Raw genomic sequence first — 22071 nt, forward strand, 5'->3', positions numbered from 1 at the left:
AATGGACTATATTATTTATGAAGTTCTCTAAGAAACTATTCATATAACTAACTCTCTAATGAATAATAAATTGTAATAATAATTTATATAATTCATATAGAGTCTGCTTATAATAATTATTTTGTAATAGGTTTATAGCAGTCGAGTTTAGTATGCCCTTCATAAATCCTTGACATCATCAAGCTATCATTATGTTGCATGCCTTTGCAGGACAAATATGCGATAATCATTCATGTTTCATCATAGGACTGTTTAATCGATCAATAATTGAAATAATGAATATATTTCCCTTAAAACTTCAATTCACGCTAAATATGACTAGTATGAGGTATTTTAATTATTTTTCCGATATTAACAATAGCAGGCATTTTTAAGGTGTGACTTGTATAATTCAATAATTCATTACTTGTACAGCTCTGCTGAATGATATTATAATATAGCCCAATTTTCTTAAAATATTGTTAAAATTAATATGAATATCACAGAAATAGCCTTATACATCTATCCCAAAGGCGTAAACTTCTCTCTCGGTAAGGTGTGCTCTATAAATCATTCTAATAGATTCAATAATTTTTGAATGGTGAATTCTATCTCAGGTAACTCAATCTTTAATTAATCTAAATTAATACTGAATCGTGATAAATTAATATGCTGATATTAATTTTCTAAATGAAAAATTTACTAAGAAAATATTGAAGGCTTTTTCAACTAGAAATTATTTTTCATTGATAATATTATTCACAGTGAGCCCCCTCCTAAAGTCCCTGTTCGGGCGCCATTTTGTGAGACTTTTGTATTGACCTAAGGGTCCCTTTTAACTAGTTTTCCATAAGGAACAGACTCACCGGTTTTATTTTCACACGCGTATTCACTAAACCGTTTAAATCACTTTGATTCTTTGCACACCTTTACAATTGCGAGTTCCAAGAAGTCTAGGAGAAGAGTGACGAAAACACAGGCGGAGTTCCTTCTCAGTTGCCGGGAGAGAGTCCCGTTACTCTAGCAGATAACGCCGATATCTCCCCAAAGTTATGGAGGTGGGGGTAAGCACCCTCAATTGTAAAAGAGAGAACTCTCAATGTAAGAGGAATAGATAATGAACATGGAGATAGAGATAATTTGAAGAACACCCTTCCGGGAGAGAGTATACAATAATTATTAAAAATGTAACTTGACATATATTGACAGCTATGATAAGGCGTTGAAATGAATTTTTATTATAATTAAAGCTGTATGAACCGAAGTAATAGCAGGTTGGCATCTTATCTTATAGATATTGCTGCTCGCTACTATCAATTTGAGCTATGCCAGCCCGCTTATGAAATGTGATGTCACAACTACTACACAATCAACTAAAGATCAAATGAATATGGAAATCTGCTATTAGTGCAGTTTATGTATGCATGAGAAAATATTATCAGTCTTATCACCAGACCAGGCATTTATGAGGAGTTGGAAAATTTACAAAAGCTACTACTGAAATAAATTACAAAAATTTCGTAACTCTTCTATGGAATTCAACTTGATGTACAGTAACAAATAAGTGATTGAAATTTATCACCAGATAACGTTTGAAATAGTTGCAGTGGATATATTTCGGATCCCATGAATAGAGCTGAGTGATTGTAACAATAGAAGGGACATTATGTCAAACTGAAATCAAATTGCAGGTGGTGTGACAAAGTAAAAAGACAGGCTTTGTCTTTATATTGACATCAACGTTACGCCAAAAGAATTGAGTAGTGTCAAATGCGAAACGGCCTATCGTCGTCAAACAACGGTCGACCCGCCTTTTTGGAGTACAAGAAGTAGATGTTGTCGAATTCAAACGACAGAAGATTCTATCAGGTTTCACTTTGGTGGTCCAAACAGAATTCGGGTCTATTTGCAATGGTTCGATTTTCCAGGGCCGTGGCACAGAATAGAGATTCGGTCCCTGATGACCAGCCAACAGCCAACAGAGCCAGCGAGGCCGCAAAAGTACACATTTTAAAGCACACTTCCCCCTCCCACTCCTTCGTCAGACAACTATCGCCCTCTTTTTCATGATTCTTGCCGGAACCACAGGAAACGAGAAAGGGTCTCTCTGTCCAGCAGACTGAATTCCCAGTGTCCGGCAAAAAAGTCATCCTCTAAGTAAAAGAGAGTATAAATAAACAACCTACCCCGGATGACTGGTAAATATTTCGAAAAGCTTCTCTCTGTACGGCTGTACCGTATAAAATAAATGAATTTTCCCCGAGTAACAAGGGCAAACCTAGCCGATTCCAATAATCCTCGTCCATCTGCCGTTCTACGGATCATCTATGGCACACTTTTTCATTCATGAACTACTTCCTAGAGAAAACAACTATTCCTCAACTATAAACATCTGCTCCTTCCTCACGAATACTGTGATTGAATGAAGATTGCTCTATTCCATTAAATTTCTATTTTCAGATGGTTTTGAATGCATGAATCCTCCAATATCAATCTGTTTAACTACTTCTTATCACAAATATTCAACAAATCATATCCAGTGTAACTGTTAGACAAGTCTGTTCTGGAAATAGATCCGTCCATTCCAAGTTATTCTCGAGAAAATTCGAAACAGATTTAACGAATTATTCAGTACATAGTGGTATTTTTGAATTTGGATTCAAGATTTATATGTAAGCATTGCATTAATTCTGTGATTGAAACAATGCATTAATTTTGCAGCCGCCCCCAAGCCCATGGACTCACCCCCTCTAGTTAAACGAGAATTTTCCTTATTCTGGGCCCCCCAAGATTTGATTTTGAGACCCGTCCCCGCCACCAACAATTTCAAGGATGCAGTCTGCTTCCAATCCCCTTCTGTGGGCAAGCTTGTGTAATCAATACAGAATAAAGCCAGCAAGAGTCAACAGATTTTTTAGATGTATATGTTCACTTGGCTAACTATAAGGTACTCTACTGATTCCTCTCACATATCACATCATAAAATTATTTGGCACAGATAATCTGAAGTCCTTTGACGAAGGAATTCATATCAATCAATCAATTTTCCAAAAATTTTAGACTTATCAGTTGAACTCAATCGTTGAATCTATCTATGTAATTGATTGTTGATGTCGATGATGGATGAAATCACTGCAAAATATTGTCAATAGTGCTCAAACAAAAAGTGGAATTGGTCTCATTCATTTCTATTCAAGGAAAGAGAAGAAGTTGAATAAGTACTAGTACTAGAATTAATGATATCATGAATATTCTTATAAAGTAGGGAAGGAATAATAATGCTGTGAGTTGCAAGTCTTATTCTCTTTAGGGATACGGGTAAGTGAGTCACCAACTGCAGGGTGAGCGAAGTCCTACAACGGAGAATGCAATAAGAGCTGTGCTACTCAGAAGAATGAGCTATAAAAATTGTTGCTCCAGTGCAATTCTGCAAGATTAATTACTCCAAACCCACTCCTTCTTAGCTCCACGTGTTGGAAATCTTACCAGTTTAATAAATTGAGACTGATTCAATTACTTCCTTCACAAACAACTGAGTTTGTCTGGTCTCGGCCAAGTTTGTCAGGATTATTGTCTTTCTTACGCCGTTGCAGGCACACCAAATAGGTCACACAACACTTTGTCAGTGATGAAGGTGACTCACAATGATGTTGATTACAGCGCCCGTACAACTCAAGCTCTCTGGATATAAATCGAACTTACGTTGTGTATCTAGTTATTAATTTGTGAGGCAGAACAGGAAACTTCGTAAGCTGCATGAGCTGGTTAATCATAATAAAGTTGGCGTTATTTCATCGTTCATACTACCAATAAATACAGCGATACAGACGCGAAACTTTGCCATTGTACTAAACTCAGTTATGGCAAGTGTATGACAGGGATGATAAGCTTATATTCGACAAATATAGCTGTGGAAGACTGGTCTGTATCATGAGACACGCCAAGATGTATTCAAACTTTACCTAGAGATCGATTATTCCTCGTCTTATGATGTCTAAAATAATCAATTTGGGTGTGGAATCATAATTATTAATACTCATATGAACCGAGGAAATACTTTTTATGGTGTATGGAATCATAATACTCATGGAAAAAATGTTTCTATAGTGGCAGTTATGATGGCAGTTTAAGATTAGCAATTGTATTGCTATCCTTGTCTATCATTCAACAAAGCGGAAAGCTCTTTCTTCGTTTGCTCTGTTGCCAGGACTTTTTTTAATCATGTAGCAATATAATTAATTAGCAAAATATTTTAACTTGTTTTCGAAAATTAGTTATGAAATCATTGAAAAAATAATTTCTTGCTTGATAAAATATAATTGATTATTTTAAACGTGAATGGAGGACATTACATAAATAAACCGGTATCAGTAAAGTTACCCTCCATAGAAGGCATTGACAAGACAGAGGAACGGCATCGTTGTTCTCCTATCTTTCTCCATTGCCATTATAACGTGAACCTCACTATAAGAAATGATAATTCTTTATTTGATGGCATTTACAAAATAGACGAAATAATCAATTGTATGTGATCTGGAGAGCTCCAGGCGTCCAGAACCCTGACACCAGACTGGAAATCAGATCTGAATCAGCCAGATACAATAATTATATTATTTTCTATTATTATCATTTCATAATTGACTACTGGTCACTACCACAGATTAAGAAACACTATTGATTTTACTCAGTGCTACTACTAATTGAAGGCGTACCTACTACGATCAGTACTTTTTGTGTAGTTGAGAAGTTGATATTGTGGCAATTATTCATATTGAAAGAAAAAGACTAAGATATTGTCAAAAAACCACAGATTTATCAGAGATTGACAATGGTGTAATAACCGAAACCGGTCTTTCTAAGTATCAATAAATCTGTAGTTTTTTTGACAATTTCTTAGTCTATTACATTCAAAACGATCAGTACTGTTTGTGTCACTCCTATTTGAAGCTTATCTCACGCATCATTCATGTGATCCAGAACTAATAAGATTCAAATGTTCTAATAAGACTATGAGGAAGCCTACCTCAACTGCTTCCAGATAATTTGGTGCGGATGACAGGGAGACACTTACCTGCAAAAGATAAAATGAAGAATTAAGTTCAATCCAAAATTAAATAGAATGAAATATTATATGTTCATAAATTTGTTGCATCAATTCGTGGCTGTTGCTTGGAGGAGTGAAAATTGAATTAATCATTGAAATGTTAAGTCAAATCCATGTTAATGGGAAGATGTGAGGAATGTATTCATTTTTGTGGAAGTGGAATGAAAATCTCATACAGCACAAACTTAAATATCAATCATCACAAACTAAGTAATGTAATAATCACTGAACAATTACACTAAACCACTTTTGACTCAATTACACAAATGAAATGAAGCTACAAATTTTGTATGGAATGAAACAGAACAAAATAAAATATGATGAACAAAATCAATCGAGAAACGAATTCAGTGAGTTATCATCCCAATCACGGTTGAATTTATTATTTGAAGAAGACCAGCTGAACAGAGATTAATAACTGATTAATTTTCTCTTATTTTTAAAACTAAACCTACACTTCTTTGTCCCATCTTTCCTGAATAACTCCACATCTATCATGAAAGCACGATACTTCAAAGTACAAAATTCCCATCTCCCATGTGTCAAAAAGTTAGCGTCAGTGGATAATGTCGGTGATAGTTGGCGATTTATTCTGAATAACGACTCTGTGAAGAGACGCTCAACGTTTCTATGGAGAAAAAGAAGAGCAATTCAGATGATAAGTGTTCTTGCGTGGAGCTATTTATGACAACTCGGGGCCACAGTTATGCTCCAGTATTGATTTACAATTCGTTCATATTTTACTCTTCACATCTTGGAGAAATTTCCACTTCCTAACACTATCAAGTAGAGCTCTTTAAGATGAACCGAACTGGAGATGAACCATTCTTAGAGTAATTCTACGGTTCTTCGATGAAACTCTCGAAAGGAAGAGGAATACAGTACTTCTATCAAATCATGAATTGAAATCTTATACAGGGTGTTTCAGAAGTAGTGTCGAGAATTTTAGGGTATTGTACCAGGATGCTAGGAGACTACAAATGTCATATTTGAAGTGTCCAAAACTCAGCGGTTATCCTTATAGCTGCCATTTTGTTTTTTTCACTTAAAAATTTTTATCTCAAGAACGAAATGTTGTATTGATCTGAAATTTGGCATGAATATTTATGCTATAAAGACTCAACTATAAAAAATAAAAAAAAAATTTTTCGTTGGAATTTTTCAAAATGGCGGCCATTTTAAATTTTTTATGGCGAATATCTCGAAAACCGTCCATTTTACAGAAAATTTACAAGAGACAAAAAAGTTAGCAAATTTTTTCACGATTCCAATGATACCTAATTTATCAAGATTGGTCGAAGAATAACAGAGAAATTAATTTTTTTCGTACTGCATGCATGACCACTTTTCACCATTTAAAGATCAATATTAATTTTTTTTATAATTTCATGAAAACCGTTCTTATTACAGAAATATACAAGAATAACTTTCCTCCAAATTTTATTTTACATTGAAAAATATTAATTTCACTCAAATCGGTTCACTGATACTAATGCAGCAATTGCTCAAAATGCCGTCCTTCAACTTGATTACACAGTCTGCACCTTTCAATCATGGACCGTCGAACTGCTGTAAAAGCATTTTCATCATCTTGAATGGCACCTGCTGCAGCAACCACTCTTGCCACAAGGTCTTCTTCGTTTTCTACTGGCGTGCTGTAAACAAGGTCTTTCATATGGCCCCAGAAAAAAAATCTAAAGGGTTGAGGTCAGGTGAACGTGCGGGCCACGGTACTGGTCCACCCCGCCCAATCCACCGCTGACGATAGGTCATGTTCAGAAAGTCCGTAACAACATTTCCGAAATGAGCAGGGGCACCATCATGTTGAAACCAAATATTATATCTGTTTGCAAGAGGCACATCTTCCAAAAGTTCTGGTAGTATGTCTCTTAAAAAGTAATGTACGTGGGAGAATTCAGACGATTAGGAAGAATGTATGGTCCAATCACGCGATTACCTAAGATACCCGTCCAAACATTCAGCGAAAATCTATGCTGATAACCACGCACTTTGACCTCATGAGGATTGTCTAAGGCCCAGACGTGACTGTTGCGAGAGTTGAAGATTCCTTCTCTTGTAAAGCTGGACTCATCGGTAAATAACACATTTTCTAGAAAATTTGGTTGGATAATGTCTTGCTGAAGAAACCAACGGGCACAGTTTACTCTTGGCTCATAGTCGCGTTCAACCAATGAGTGAACTTTTTGAAAGCGGAAGGGGTGAAGTCTTTCCTTGTTTAGTACACGCCACACAGAAGAAGCACTTGAATTGATTTGCTTTGCAACTGCTCTCGTACTCGTTCTAGGATTGAAATCGAATTTCTGCAATACTTCCTCTTCAAAAGCAACATTTCGAACTGCTCGAGGCCTACCAGCAATTACCCTGTTCCGTTCAAATGAACCAACTTCTCTCAGCCGATTGTGAGTTCTTGTGAACACCTTGTCGGAAGGGAGACGGCGGTTTGGAAATGCAGCTGCATACATTCTTCTTGCTTCGGTCGCATTGCCAAGAGCTGCTCCATACATGAAGTGAATATCGGTGTACTCCAGCGAACTAAATTCCATTACAATAATTAATATTTGTGTAGAAGCAACGTAAGAAAATATTGAAACTGGAAATTTAAGATAGAAATAAGACCTAGGAAACGTGAGACTAAGAAATAGGAAGCACTACATCTGGTTCTTTACTTTTAATGAAACAACAATACTTTTACAAGACAAACATTATCATCTGAAAACCATTGTAAAATCATCTGTTTGCCCATATGGAGCCATACCGAGTTTCAAAGCTTCATCTTAAATACATCTGGAATTAAAAAATTAATATTGATCTTTAAATGGTGAAAAGTGGTCATGCATGCAGTACGAAAAAAATTAATTTCTCTGTTATTCTTCGACCAATCTTATAAATTAGGTATCATTGGAATTGTGAAAAAATTTGCTAACTTTTTTGTCTCTTGTAAATTTTCTGTAAAATGGACGGTTTTCGAGATATTCGCCATAAAAAATTTAAAATGGCCGCCATTTTGAAAAATTTCAACGAAAAAATTTTTTTTATTTTTTATAGTTGAGTCTTTGAAGCATAAATATTCATGCCAAATTTCAGATCAATACAACATTTCGTTCTTGAGATAAAAATTTTTAAGTGAAAAAAACAAAATGGCAGCTATAAGGATAACCGCTGAGTTTTGGACACTTCAAATATGACATTTGTAGTCTCCTAGCATCCAGGTACAATACCCTAAAATTCTCGACACTACTTCTGAAACACCCTGTATAATTGGAATACCAGATTGATAAAATATCACCACATTATTCCAATACATTCATGGAGTAATCTAAATTTCATTTTTTATCAGTCCACTGAAAATATTTTTTCTTATAGGATTGAAGTACCCCTACTTTAACCGATTTCTATCAATCAATCAATCAATCAATCAATTTTATTAGAAAAACATTTTTACATTGTTGGGTCCTGCTAAACCCGTGAGTGTTTTAGCAGGTTCCAGATCAAAACAAAATCATTCACAAAGTTAAATTAAAACTAAGAATAAATAAAATAGAATAGCTTGTCGTGAATCAAGAGTAATATACAAGAAATGAAATGAAAGGATTACAATCATAATGAGAATTTATAATAAACATAATAAAAAGAAATAAGGAGTTAATCAAAGAACTAAAAGGGGTTAAGGAAGGAAAAAAAGGAGGAAATATTTTATACAATATTAATTATTACTAAATTATTAGTCGTTCAGGCTGGCGGCAGTGACTTTACAACAGACAAAATAATTTGGAACCAGCAAATAGGCTAATTGAAAAAAAAGTTCATCGAACGCAGGCCTATTACGAATTATTATTTAAATAATGATAATAAATAATATTAATTGTTTATTTTAGAGTTCTATTATCACTGTATTTTATTCTCATTTTGATTTTACTGAATTGAAATCGAGACTGACTTGTTTATTACATTAGATCATTACATCTGTTTTTAAGTAGTCTCTTACATTTGCTTACATTCGACTTCTTGACTTCAGACTAGCTCTTATTATCAAGCATCTTCAAAATCTATTTTTAAAGACAAACTGACTGGTACTCATGATAACTACAATTACAATAAATGAGTCTTCAGTCTATTAACAAGAAGAAATTACATTTTTCCACTACAATGAGATGTGACTGTTCTACAACTACAGTTGCAAACTAGTTGTAAAATGGTTTGAGATCGTCAAGAATCAGTTGCGTAGTTTGTGCCTCTCCACTTATTATCCACTCAAATACATTACCAAGGTTACAAAACAGTTGCCAGTTCAACTCATTTGTAACTAGTTTGCAACAGTAGTTGTAAAACAGTCACACTGTGGGAGCTGGGTCTAATGAGATATTTCTTTGTACCAAGAAACGATGAATCGCTGTGCTATTCTGTGAACGAATTCAAGTGTTAAGGATGGTATAAGCTTGAGAAAATGCACTGCATTATGAAGGAATTGAACACTAGACTGGCCAACCATGTAAAGCTAATGATGCAGTGAATAAGAATTTATTGCGGATACGTTCACTACTGTTTACTCGACTTATGTTTTGAGGACTAGCCCGGCAAGAAAGTTTTGAGCACTAGGGTTCTTCGTATTTTGTTCCATCCAATTGCACACATCTATGAACATTTGTGGAGTAGGTTTTCTTGTCCTTTAACACATTTGTGAGAATTGTCTCAAAAAGAAAAATCATCTAATACTTGATTCGTTGCAAATTTGAGGCTTTTCAGCTGAGTGCGTGAAATTTCGGTTACATACATGAAATTCTCCAACTACTAGGTTTCTTCCATCTGTAAAATAATGGGAACGATGTTTCAGGAAAATCTCCTGGGACGCATCGTTGTCTTTATTGAGAGATAAACGTTGAAGAATTGTAAATTTCTTTACAATTTAAGTTTTAATATATTATCAAGTGCTCTGTGGCCTCATCTAGATTTGGAAAATTGATCATCTTCCATGAATTAAATGGGACTCACATCCTTAAATTACATAAATAATGGAAATATTGTAAAAAAGCTTTAGAAGCCATATTCTAAGCTCAGAGGAGTTGTATATGGTGAAGATGACTCAGTAATTTAAAATTGAGGAATTAGGTTGCAGAGAATTCGGAAGAATGGTTGAAGATGGACATTAACCTAATCTTGGAATTTCTCCTTTCAATTATTTTACATCTTCAAAATGTACTTCAACCTTAGACATCTGCTATTTTACTATTCAAACTGTTTCACTGATTTTCCAAATCTATTTTTTTCTGTTTTAACCCTTAAAATTATGTATAATTATAATTTTGATGGCAAAGAAGATAAATGTTTCTGGCTCACAAAAATATTGAATAGAAATTAATACCACTCTATTTATTAAGATTGATCACTGATTTTCCAAATCTATTTTTTCTGGTTTAACCCTTAAAATTATGAATAATCATAATTTTGATGGCAAAGAAGATATATGTTTCTGGCTCACTCTATTTATTAAGATTGATGAGAGTATCAAGATAGACTTGAGGACATGATAATTAAAACCTAAGTATTTCGATTAGGTCATCTTGATCAGTTCGATGAAGTATTTCGATGAGTATATTGAAAATAAGGAAATGATGAGGATAACATGAATGTTTTGAAGAAGACATTACTATTAGTCATTTCAGAACAAATTAAAAATAAGTTGACTACGTCATGAAATATCACAATCACATAGGTAAGATCACTGGATAGATCACATTAATATTATAATATTGGATAGATAAGATAACTATCACTTAGATCATTATAACCAGTGCCATCTCCAGTATCCTGACCAGATCGGTTTTGAAAAGAGTTGTAGGGATGTTGTTGATCCAGCCACAAGTTACTTGCTACTACCATTGTAGTCATGTGGAGCATTGTGGGCTGGAAAGAGGAGCATGTCGGGCTTGGCAGTTGTGTTGTTTTGAATGGCGGTTAGGTGTCCTTGAATTGGTGATCCTGGGCATTGTCGTTACGGTTTGGAAAGCTTTTAAAGCGGCCGCGTAACACACACAAGTGGCCCCCTCTTCACCCTGGAAAACAACCCCCTCCCCACCACTATCAACCTAGAAAACACACCAATCCTGGATCCTGAGCCCAGCCACCACCTCTACAACATAGCCTTCCGTGATATTGTTCTCGTTCTAAACTAAACGAATGACTCGACGACCTAACAAAGATTTGTGGCTTCTTTAGCTGTTCGGGCGTCTCTACAAGATACGCTCTTCTCGCTCAATCCGGCGGCTTCTTGCCTTTCTATTCTCCAACCAACCACCAACAATAACTCATCCCCACTTCTCCCAAATCCTGAGGCCTACATTCATTCATTATACCACATACACGCTATTCCTCTCTCTCACGTCTCATTTTCACAGAATAGTAATCCCAGATTAAAATATCTGGATCCAAATCTTGAATTTTGACGTCACGTAAGTGGTTCCAGTGTAATGAACCCATCATGATATCATCTCACACGGGAAATAATATTCGTTCTGAAAACTCTCTCATCTATTCTCTCCAAAGATACACAATTTATCAAATAGGGCAGAACTAACAGAGAGACAAAAGAGAAATATTCCGAGAGAAGTGAGGTAGATGATAGAAAGTGACTTATGAACAGTGATCATAGAATATTGACAATAAATACTTTTGCTCATTGCTATTGATTCTATGAGAAAGTCCAATAGAGAAATACTCCATAATGTGGCCACTCATTGTAGGCTTAATACCCTTGAAAAATTGATCATTGATCATTCACAGTTGAAATTGAGTCTGTTGAAATTTAGTTATGTATGAATAACACGTAAATTTTGTATTTAGAGAAAATCTGGATTGAAATTAGAAGAATTGAAATTGAAATTATCTTTATTCTTCTTCTTAGAAAGTACAAACAATATACATATACAAACTTGAAGAAGGTTCCTCACATGGGCAAAGCCTGTGTGCGAGGAAAATGAAAGGGAGTTATTTATGAGCGTTGCAGCACAAGCATGAAGACATGAATGTATGTGTACTATTTTGTGGTTGCAGTAAATCGAACAAAGATAGCAGAGGTTCATAGCATAGCTCTAAATGTTTAAACATTATACTGAACAATCCCAACCTTCAAATCCAGGTTATCATAGTTTCTAAAGTATCAACTTGGCATGTATAACAATGGTTTCTGATATACAACTATGCGTATGTTGTTGAAATGAGCTGACACCACATGACAGACTGTAACGTTTTTCACATCCTGCTAGAATAATTTTGGATAGATAAGATAACTATCACTTAGATCATTATAACCAGTGCCATCTCCAGTATCCTGTCCAGATCGGGTTTGAAAAGAGTTGTAGGGATGTTGTTGATCCAGCCACAAGTTACTTGCTACTACCATTGTAGTCATGTGGAGCATTGTGGGCTGGAAAGAGGAGCATGTCGGGCTTGGCAGTTGTGTTGTTTTGAATGGCGGTTAGGTGTCCTTGAATTGGTGATCCTGGGCATTGTCGTTACGGTTTGGAAAGCTTTTAAAGCGGCCGCGTAACACACACAAGTGGCCCCCTCTTCACCCTGGAAAACAACCCCCTCCCCACCACTATCAACCTAGAAAACACACCAATCCTGGATCCTGAGCCCAGCCGCCACCTCTACAACATAGCCTTCCGTGATATTGTTCTCGTTCTAAACTAAAACGAATGACTCGACGACCTAACAAAGATTTGTGGCTTCTTTAGCTGTTCGGGCGTCTCTACAAGATACGCTCTTCTCGCTCAATCCGGCGGCTTCTTGCCTTTCTATTCTCCAACCAACCACCAACAATAACTCATCCCCACTTCTCCCAAATCCTGAGGCCTACATTCATTCATTATACCACATACACGCTATTCCTCTCTCTCACGTCTCATTTTCACAGAATAGTAATCCCAGATTAAAATATCTGGATCCAAATCTTGAATTTTGACGTCACGTAAGTGGTTCCAGTGTAATGAACCCATCATGATATCATCTCACACGGGAAATAATATTCGTTCTGAAAACTCTCTCATCTATTCTCTCCAAAGATACACAATTTATCAAATAGGGCAGAACTAACAGAGAGAGACAAAAGAGAAATATTCCGAGAGAAGTGAGGTAGATGATAGAAAGTGACTTATGAACAGTGATCATAGAATATTGACAATAAATACTTTTGCTCATTGCTATTGATTCTATGAGAAAGTCCAATAGAGAAATACTCCATAATGTGGCCACTCATTGTAGGCTTAATACCCTTCGTCAATTGATCATTGATCATTCACAGTTGAAATTGAGTCTGTTGAAATTTAGTTATGGTATGAATAACACGTAAATTTTGTATTTAGAGAAAATCTGGATTGAAATTAGAAGAATTGAAATTGAAATTATCTTTATTCTTCTTCTTAGAAAGTACAAACAATATACATATACAAAACTTGAAGAAGGTTCCTCACATGGGCAAAGCCTGTGTGCGAGGAAAATGAAAGGGAGTTATTTATGAGCGTTGCAGCACAAAGCATGAAGACATGAATGTATGTGTACTATTTTGTGGTTGCAGTAAATCGAACAAAGATAGCAGAGGTTCATAGCATAGCTCTAAATGTTTAAACATTATAACTGAACAATCCCAACCTTCAAATCCAGGTTATCATAGTTTCTAAAGTATCAACTTGGCATGTATAACAATGGTTTCTGATATACAACTATGCGTATGTTGTTGAAATGAGCTGACACCACATGACAGACTGTAACGTTTTTCACATCCTGCTAGAATAATTTTGTTGTAAGGGGAGATACAATAATGTTTTTCTTCCTATTTCAAATTCATATATTCACAACTTATTCATAACTGAGCCAGACTTCACTGCAGAATGCCATAACGTTGGAAAGAAACTTCAAACACGGATGTGTAAAGAGCATGCTGAAATTGTTGGGAAAAAGATTTTATTTTTTATAATGAGTTTTGAGCTATGCTTCAAACATGGCTTTCAGATCTATTCGATGTGAATAGATTTACTATCATCTTATAGAATGAACTATCATCTTATCGTCTTACTATCATCTTATAGAATGAAATTAAAAATGTCATACAATTTACCTCAAATATACCAAACAAATTATTTTCCGAATATCGAAGATTTTGGTAAATTCAAAGAACATTGCACAGAACGGATAAATCAAGAGAAGGAAAAGGGAATGCTCATTGATAAGACACTGGAAATTGATCTAGACCAGAGAGTTAATAATAAGATAAGTTACGGGTTATTTTCAGTTGAGATAATTCCTTCTCAATTCTTATAATAGTGATTCACTAACAATAGTGATCAAGGAAAATGTTGATTTCAAGGAAACTCAATTCTTATGTTTTGACGAAATCCAAAGTAATTCCCGGAAAACCAAAGCTCTTCTGTTGCTGTAGAAAGGACGAGATATCCCTCCAGCTTATCATTACAATAACCCATCTATTACCCAGTTTGCCTCTTACAAACTGGAATGTCAAAGAAACTGTAGTTTTTGTCGGTGTTTAACACAAATATTTTGATTGACAACAAAGACTAAAATATTAAACAATAGTTTCTTCCATCAGATAAAGAGAAATTATTGACAATGTGGGAATAACATGTAATTGGAGTATAAGATGAAACATTATCCTTCTGAGTGACGTATTACACAATACTAATCAAAGTCATCCCTAGGGTAATTGAATAATGCAATAATGATTAGGGTGAACATTTTTCATATCGATTTTTGTTGGACAAATTGCACTGAGAGACTAGTGGGAATGTTTTTATAGTTTCTATTGTATACGAAGAGTATTGTAGATGGGAGAATGACATGTAATGATAGTGCAATATGAAACATATTTCCTTGATTGACGTCCTTTTACACAATACTCGAACTAAACTTCCGTTTAAAGCACAGCGCATCCATCAGGTTTCAGCATCAATAATCCACGATAATTAGGACATTTTTGACATAGTCAGATATTGGTTTCACTCAACTGATGTCGAGTGATTAGAGATAGCGCAATGGCAAAAGATCGCGTCAGACTAGTTCAAGTGACATGACAGCCAGTGATGTGACAGTTACATGACAATCAGTCTAATGAAACTGCCTCAGTCAACGACGACAGAGTGATATCAGCAGCCGCAACTCAGTGGCTCATGCCACGATTCGTGACTCACGACTGACGAACATCCATTATTAATTGCTGCCAGGCACCGAGCCCTCTCCGATCTCTCCAACTCAACATCCTATCTCTCTATTAGCAATGTGATATCGAGCACTGCAAGGAAATTAACATCCTGCAATATCCCGAATTTCAAGCAACATTCAACCGAGAAAATACGATTCAACCGTGGTGGGGTTACCATAATGAACGTGATAGATTAAAATCTATATAGTTTGAGGTTAACTAAGAATTCTTGAGGAATGCTCCCGTACTGTAGAATCATCGATTCCGATTTTTTACGTCGAGAAACCGAGTGCAGAAAAAACTACTAGATTGTTTATTCTGAGCCAGGGGTTTCAGGATGGCATAGGATGACATGGCTACTGGCAACGAAAAGTAGTAGGGAATGAGAAATCTTCTACATGGGTGACTCACTCAGTCACTTTCCATGCCAATTTAGATATACGAATAGAATCAATTATCAAATTATTGTGAATTCTTGAGAAGAAAAATAAAGTTCAGTGAATAACTCCAAAACCTGTCAGATGCATGGATTGGAATAGATTAACACCAACATTCTAGAATAATGCCAATATTGGGGAGCATGCCTTATAAGATGGCACAGGGTTGCTTAATTTATCGACGAGGGATAATTTTCTCTTAGAAATTATAACAGTGGAATATTTCAAGTTTTTTTCGACGAAAGAAAAAAGAATAATTTGAGGCACCTTACTTTTTCTTCAGCAGGCTCTGGAGAGGAGATTGAGTAAGCATTTGTAAGGAGGGAAAGGAGCAATTTGCATATAAACGATGAAATAACGATAGGTGTCCGTGTCGGATTCAAATCGACTATCAGCGGAAATGCGTTACTGCTCATGACAGCTGATGACGTATCTATGGGTAGACTGCAGCGGCCTCAATAAACACTGTTTCCAAGCTACTAAGTTAGCAACGTTGCCAAGAGCTCCTTCCACTAATCTCCAATTTTTATTCTTTTTGAACCTGTCAACACTGCTTATCAGCTTTACTTGATCTTTTCATTTTCTCTTTGCCCTTTTTCTGCTCCTATGCTGAAAAACCTTTCTCAGAAACACAGTTCTTCTCAGAAAGTAGACATTTGTTTGAACTCAAGGGATACAATTTAACAAAATAATCATTTTTCTGTATTATGTTTTCATACGGCTTCTTGAAAAATCTGGTGTGGCGCACTCACACAACTTTCCTTGCCGTTATGAAAATTTATCACCTGACGCTAGTGTTCCCGCGCATCTCAAGTATACTATGCAAAGATCTAAGCCAGCTGGTGACAGGACTATAACGCTGGAGACACACGAGGTCTGCTATCTCTTCATAGTGGATGATTTAATAGAATCAACAGTTGCCAACAGTTTGCAATTGAAATAATAAATTTTTCTCTAATTTCGAGCTTATTTTAAATTTTAGGTGAAAATGTTACTGAACAATATTATTGTAGAGATTTTCATGCTCAATCTTTTCCATTTGGAATTATTTGTTTAAATTGTATCTGAAGCCTGATAATTGGAAATCTAAAATCAAACTTTACCTAGATGGGGCGGATCTCCTGAAATTTCTATAGACTTGTGGCAGTTGATAAAGCTTAACAATGACTATTTTAGGTATAAATTTGATCAAAATCGTTGGAGCCATTTTCGAGAAAATCGCGAAAAACCCTGTTTTTGACATTTTTGCCATCTTGAATTGCATTTGATCGAAATTGTTCGTGTCGGATCTTTATAGGGGAAGAATTCAGAACAACACAGAATTCAAATATTTGAGGGGTGGAAAGCAGAGTTCTAGGAAGAGGTGGTTATCCTGAATCCAGAACAGGTGAGTTCCAATTGATAAATGCAATAGATACATTTTTATGGCTATTTGAAATTCAAAAAACGAGATAATTCACGTTTTCATTAGAAGAACACAGGATTCCGATATTTGAGAGGTCCAAATTTCAAGTCATTCCGTTAATTGGGAGATGAGATATCGTGTACACAGACGCACATACACTCATACACACATACATACAGACCAATACCCAAAAACCACTTTTTTGGACTCAGGGGACCTCGAAACGTATAGAAATTTACAAATTGAGGTACCTTAATTTTTTCGGAAAGCAATACTTTCCTTACCTATGGTAATAGGGCAAGGAAAGTAATAATACTTGATAAGTGAAGATTGAAGGCAGTTTCAAGTCTGCTGTTTAATTTTGATAGAAAAATAGCCCAAAAAGCATTGCTTAACATATTTCAATAATATGATTCTATCTCTCATATTAGTAGTGTTCTGGCCATTATCATTTACCAGAATTTTACCCTGATTCCTACTGGGGTCCATGAATTAGGATGATAAAGTAGTCAACTACCATCAATCATAGACCGATAACTCAATATACAGTTAATTCGTATTTCTTCCCGTAAAAAATACTTTTCCACTGATTCAGAAGTTTCAAATTATTATCTACCAAAGATGTGCATCATTCATTCAACATAGGCGGATAACAATTCTTTCAAATAAGGTTGAATTCTGTAAATAAGTTGAATTCTTTGAATATATTGAATTCTTCAAATGAGATTAATGTGCAAGAAAAGAGATGAATCACAATGATAAAGGTCATTTTGATCTTGTTTCATTGAGTAATTAGAAAGCATGTCTTAATAAAAATATATGCTTCGTTCACTTGTCAAAAGAAAATTATTCCAATTTCATTGTAGATGGTGGATAACCTACACTCATTATTTACTTCAGCTCTAACTTCTTCTGCATAACTCTATCTTCGTCCCACCAAACAACCCATAGCTTTCAGATGGAATCAAGAAGATCAACAGAAAAGTTAAATCAAGAGAGCAGAAATTTGAATCAGAGAGGCAATTAGTGAGTTCAGGGTAATTAGAGCTTTGGAAGAAATCAATGTATCTCTTGACTCTCAAAGTTCATCGGACAGTAATTAATCTTTTAATCAGCTACTTGACGATTCAAAACAAGAACCTCTCATAATTCTATCCGTCACTGAACTTGGACTTTGAACTACAATTAAGATACCAAATTGAAGATTTGAACTAGAATACTGCTGATTCGGAAATAAGCGTGGAGCAGCCAGTGAGGATGCTCTCTGGGAGCAGCGTTAAAACAAGCATTCAGTTACCAACTGTTTTGAATCATAGAGAGAAATACTGAATCTTGTTTCCACGAACTTAATTCTCTGTTTCGATTTTAATTTAATTTAAAAATTTCAACTTATTTTGCAATCATATAATGAGAACGCAGAAGAAAAAATTGTTTAATTGAAAGCCCTCTCAGTAAAGATTGAACAATTGCGTAACTCTTGCAAGATTCGAGAACCAAACTAGTCTCAATTTTCTGATCTATTCAGGAAATTACTGATACATAGCACCAGTTTTCAATAATAGTTCCACTTTTCTTTCGCTTCTCTAAAATCTCAATCCACCATCCTTCTTTAAACTCAGACTTCCAGAAACTCTCATCCTCGATCGACCTTATCTATCATCTACTCGAAATTCAATTCCCAATGAAATTAAACAAACATTGGACATGGAATCTGATCACTATTCAAAGGATAAATGATCAATGATAAAACTCACGTGATATGTTTTTGATAATGGTGTGACATGATATTATGTCTACAAATTTGCATCAACATATTTTGAGAGAATTGAATGAGTCTCTCCACTAAGAGTTGAACGTTTAATTTATGGAATTAATCGAAATGAGTTTTGCAATAATGCTAGGGTAGTTCTAATAGTGTATATATTTAAGATAATCTTTTCTTCTCCTTTCTCTTCATCTTGTAGCCTTCAAGGATTAGGAATATCAACCTTTACTCGACTCACAGTATTGTTTGTATAAAGTGTTTGAAATTGATATTTATTATCATGAAAAAAAATATTGCAATCTCTTTAATGTTCCTCCGACATCTTTCTTCCCCTTTGGCCTGTATAACTGGGTTTGTAGTGGAATTCTTTAGACTATTCTAGATTATAAGACTTGGAATTATTGTCGTAACCCCAATAATAAATTGATGAGAAATTGTCAAAAGCCTTCAAAAGTAATTCTGAGAATGTAACAATATTATGAGTATACAAGAAATAGTCACAGGATATTTGGTTTAACGAGAGCACCAATTCCATTTGTAACAGATGGACAAAATTCGGGGAAAATCGGTGAGATCGTGGGCGAGTTGCACTCCAGATGGCCAACCGAGGCTGAAGGAGTGGAACCCGTTGGGAAAAGCTACTGGTACTGGTACTGCGAGTAGTCTGCCTACCCGGCAAGCCAGCCACTGCACTGTCTCGGGTGGAGCTCGTCTCCTAGAGAGCAACAGTCTAATCATAAAAATACAGCAGTGCACTCAGAATATTAGAAAAGCTTTTGCACTATCGCACGCTCTCATTTGCCGCACCTTCCCTCCCTCCCACTTCCTCCCATACTGTAGCACACTCTTCTTCTTTGTCTCCCCAATATCTCTCCTACTTACAGTGAGTTATGAGCAGCATTTCTCAAATTCACTACACCGAGCTTTTGTTCAAAACCACTTTCCACAGAAACCAAAATTCATTCTGTTCCATCCGCACAGTACTTCGCACTCCGCTGTGTTTACATTGTGAGAAAATTTACACGGTACAGTTAGTTTTCAAAATATTTGGTGGGAAAGTAATATTCTGATCCGCGATTGAATTAACATACCATAGTAGATGGGAAGTTATGAAGGAAAGAAAGGAGTGAAATATGTAATACCGTACATATTCACAATCAGTAGATTATGCTTTGAGCATGTGTATCAGCATAGCCACCTCTAAATGTATTAGAGGTGGCTATGGTATCAGTGACTACATTAAATATTTATGAATGCATATCAAATTAAAGTTTATAGAATAAAGTATTCATTCATACTTTCAATAGAATACTGTACTGCTTATCTTTTCTGTAATATTGTATAGCTATCCCCCAGCTTCCATACGATTTCTCTGAATTAATTCATAATGGTTTTAGATATATGACTGAAAAAGAAAGCCTCCTACACAATAATTGAGGAATTTAGAGATTCGGAGAATATAAGTAAACTGGAATTTACCTAAAACTAATTAGGCTATCTAAGTCTGTTGATGAAGCATGAATATAATATGAAGTACAAGTAATATTAATTCCGACAAGACAATAGTTGGTAGCAAGTGGGTTCTTAGTATAGTATAGATTTGACAGGTAATTCAAGTTTCATTTTTCTCTCATTTTATATCAACTACTCATTCTCAAGTTTCATTCAAGCTATTCATCATCTCTCTATTGATCCATTCATGAAATCATCACAAATGGAAATGTTTGTAGTGTATTATCATCCATCCCCTCATCATCAACTGGGATTAAAATACTTGTGGAGAATTGCTTTTGTAATATTCTGTGCTATAGTATGGTATGAACTGGAGCTATTGAAAAACTTAATTTTTGTGTTTGTGTAATATTTGTTTACAAGTTTTGAAGCATCAAATTTGTTTATTTGTAGACGTTTATTTGTAGACGTTTATTTGTATTTGTTTATTTGTATTTGTAAACTTGTCGGCCAGCAAATTTCCTTATCTATAGATTTATTTAATCGTTATAGCACAGACAAAATAAGTAATAGGTTATTACATTTGAAATACATTACAATATTACATTATATTTTACATTACAATATTATTTCTTCCTCAATGGTTAGAATAGTATCCTGGCCACTTATTTAGTCCACACTACAGCAAATATTCCGCATGCACCATTGCTTCCTTGGACTCAACGAAATGGCGAATAATAAATAAAATAACCCTGAAAGACAACTCTGGCCAATTCAATTAGAAACCAAAATACGCAGGAAAACAACACAATCTTGTCTCTTGGGCAGTTTTATGCAATCTTTTACGGCCTGCTCGAAATAACAGAATATCAAATTACATCCACGTGTAACAAGTTCATCAGGCATTCATCTGAGCAAGCAATGAATCAGCGCTGTGAAAAATTGTAAGCGCTGGAAAAGAAAAAAGATAAAAAATTATCTTTCGTGTCACCGGAGCTGATAGGAGATGCACGGCCCAGCCTGACTGACTAGTAGTGTTAGTGTAATGGCACAAGCACCGCACCGTCGGATATTACGCTGCAGCCGTCCGGTCACATAAACCATTTATCATTCATTGTCGCTTTCGCGCACACAAGTCGATAAAAAAGTGGACGATATTTACACATCCTTTACACCAGAAAAGCAGACCCCAACGAACTCTGGTGGCTGATACCTGCAACTACACTTTTTTATTAATATTCATCGCCCAAACTCAAACGACACCCGTGATGTATCACGCGAATAAATACCGTCGCGATATGCATCTATCGATCGCTTGTCTTTGATCATTCTGATTCAAAACATGAAATTTGATTTACATCCAAATGAATGTGCACACACAGATCCCAGCACACGCAATAACCCTCTACTCTTGATTACATCGTCGCTCACTATAATTTTCCGAAAACAATGAAATGAAAACAAGGCCGTGAGAATATTGGTGGATTGCGTTTTGTTATGATGAGCATCAATAATGCTGTTCAACAAATATCAGCAGCAGCTCATCATCGCTCGCATCTATGATTTACCAATTACTGCATTCCTCTGTGTGGTTGATTGGAAATTTGTAAATATTAGCAACATCAAAAACCAAAATGAAAAAAAGATGCTTATTCAATTACTTAAGAGTGTGGTGAGCTTTGAATATTGTTGTAGCAA

At 35.4% G+C, this 22071-nt stretch overlaps 1 protein-coding gene across 13 annotated transcripts in view; it reads right to left on the reverse strand.

Moving 5' to 3' along the window:
* LOC111052229 (disks large 1 tumor suppressor protein) overlaps positions 1-22071 on the reverse strand; it is a 748988-nt gene that overhangs the window by 352503 nt on the left and 374414 nt on the right. For 4 of the 13 annotated variants that reach the window (XM_039432478.1, XM_039432503.1, XM_039432481.1 and 1 more), the window contains exon 5: positions 5003-5050. The exons of the other annotated variants lie outside the window; for them this stretch is intronic. In XM_039432478.1, coding sequence (XP_039288412.1) covers positions 5003-5050 — 48 coding nt within the window. The remainder of the gene's footprint in view (positions 1-5002; positions 5051-22071) is intronic. 13 annotated transcript variants of the gene reach the window in all.

This window comes from Nilaparvata lugens, chromosome 1 (genome assembly GCF_014356525.2).
Source record: "Nilaparvata lugens isolate BPH chromosome 1, ASM1435652v1, whole genome shotgun sequence".
Classification (NCBI taxonomy): domain Eukaryota; kingdom Metazoa; phylum Arthropoda; class Insecta; order Hemiptera; family Delphacidae; genus Nilaparvata; species Nilaparvata lugens.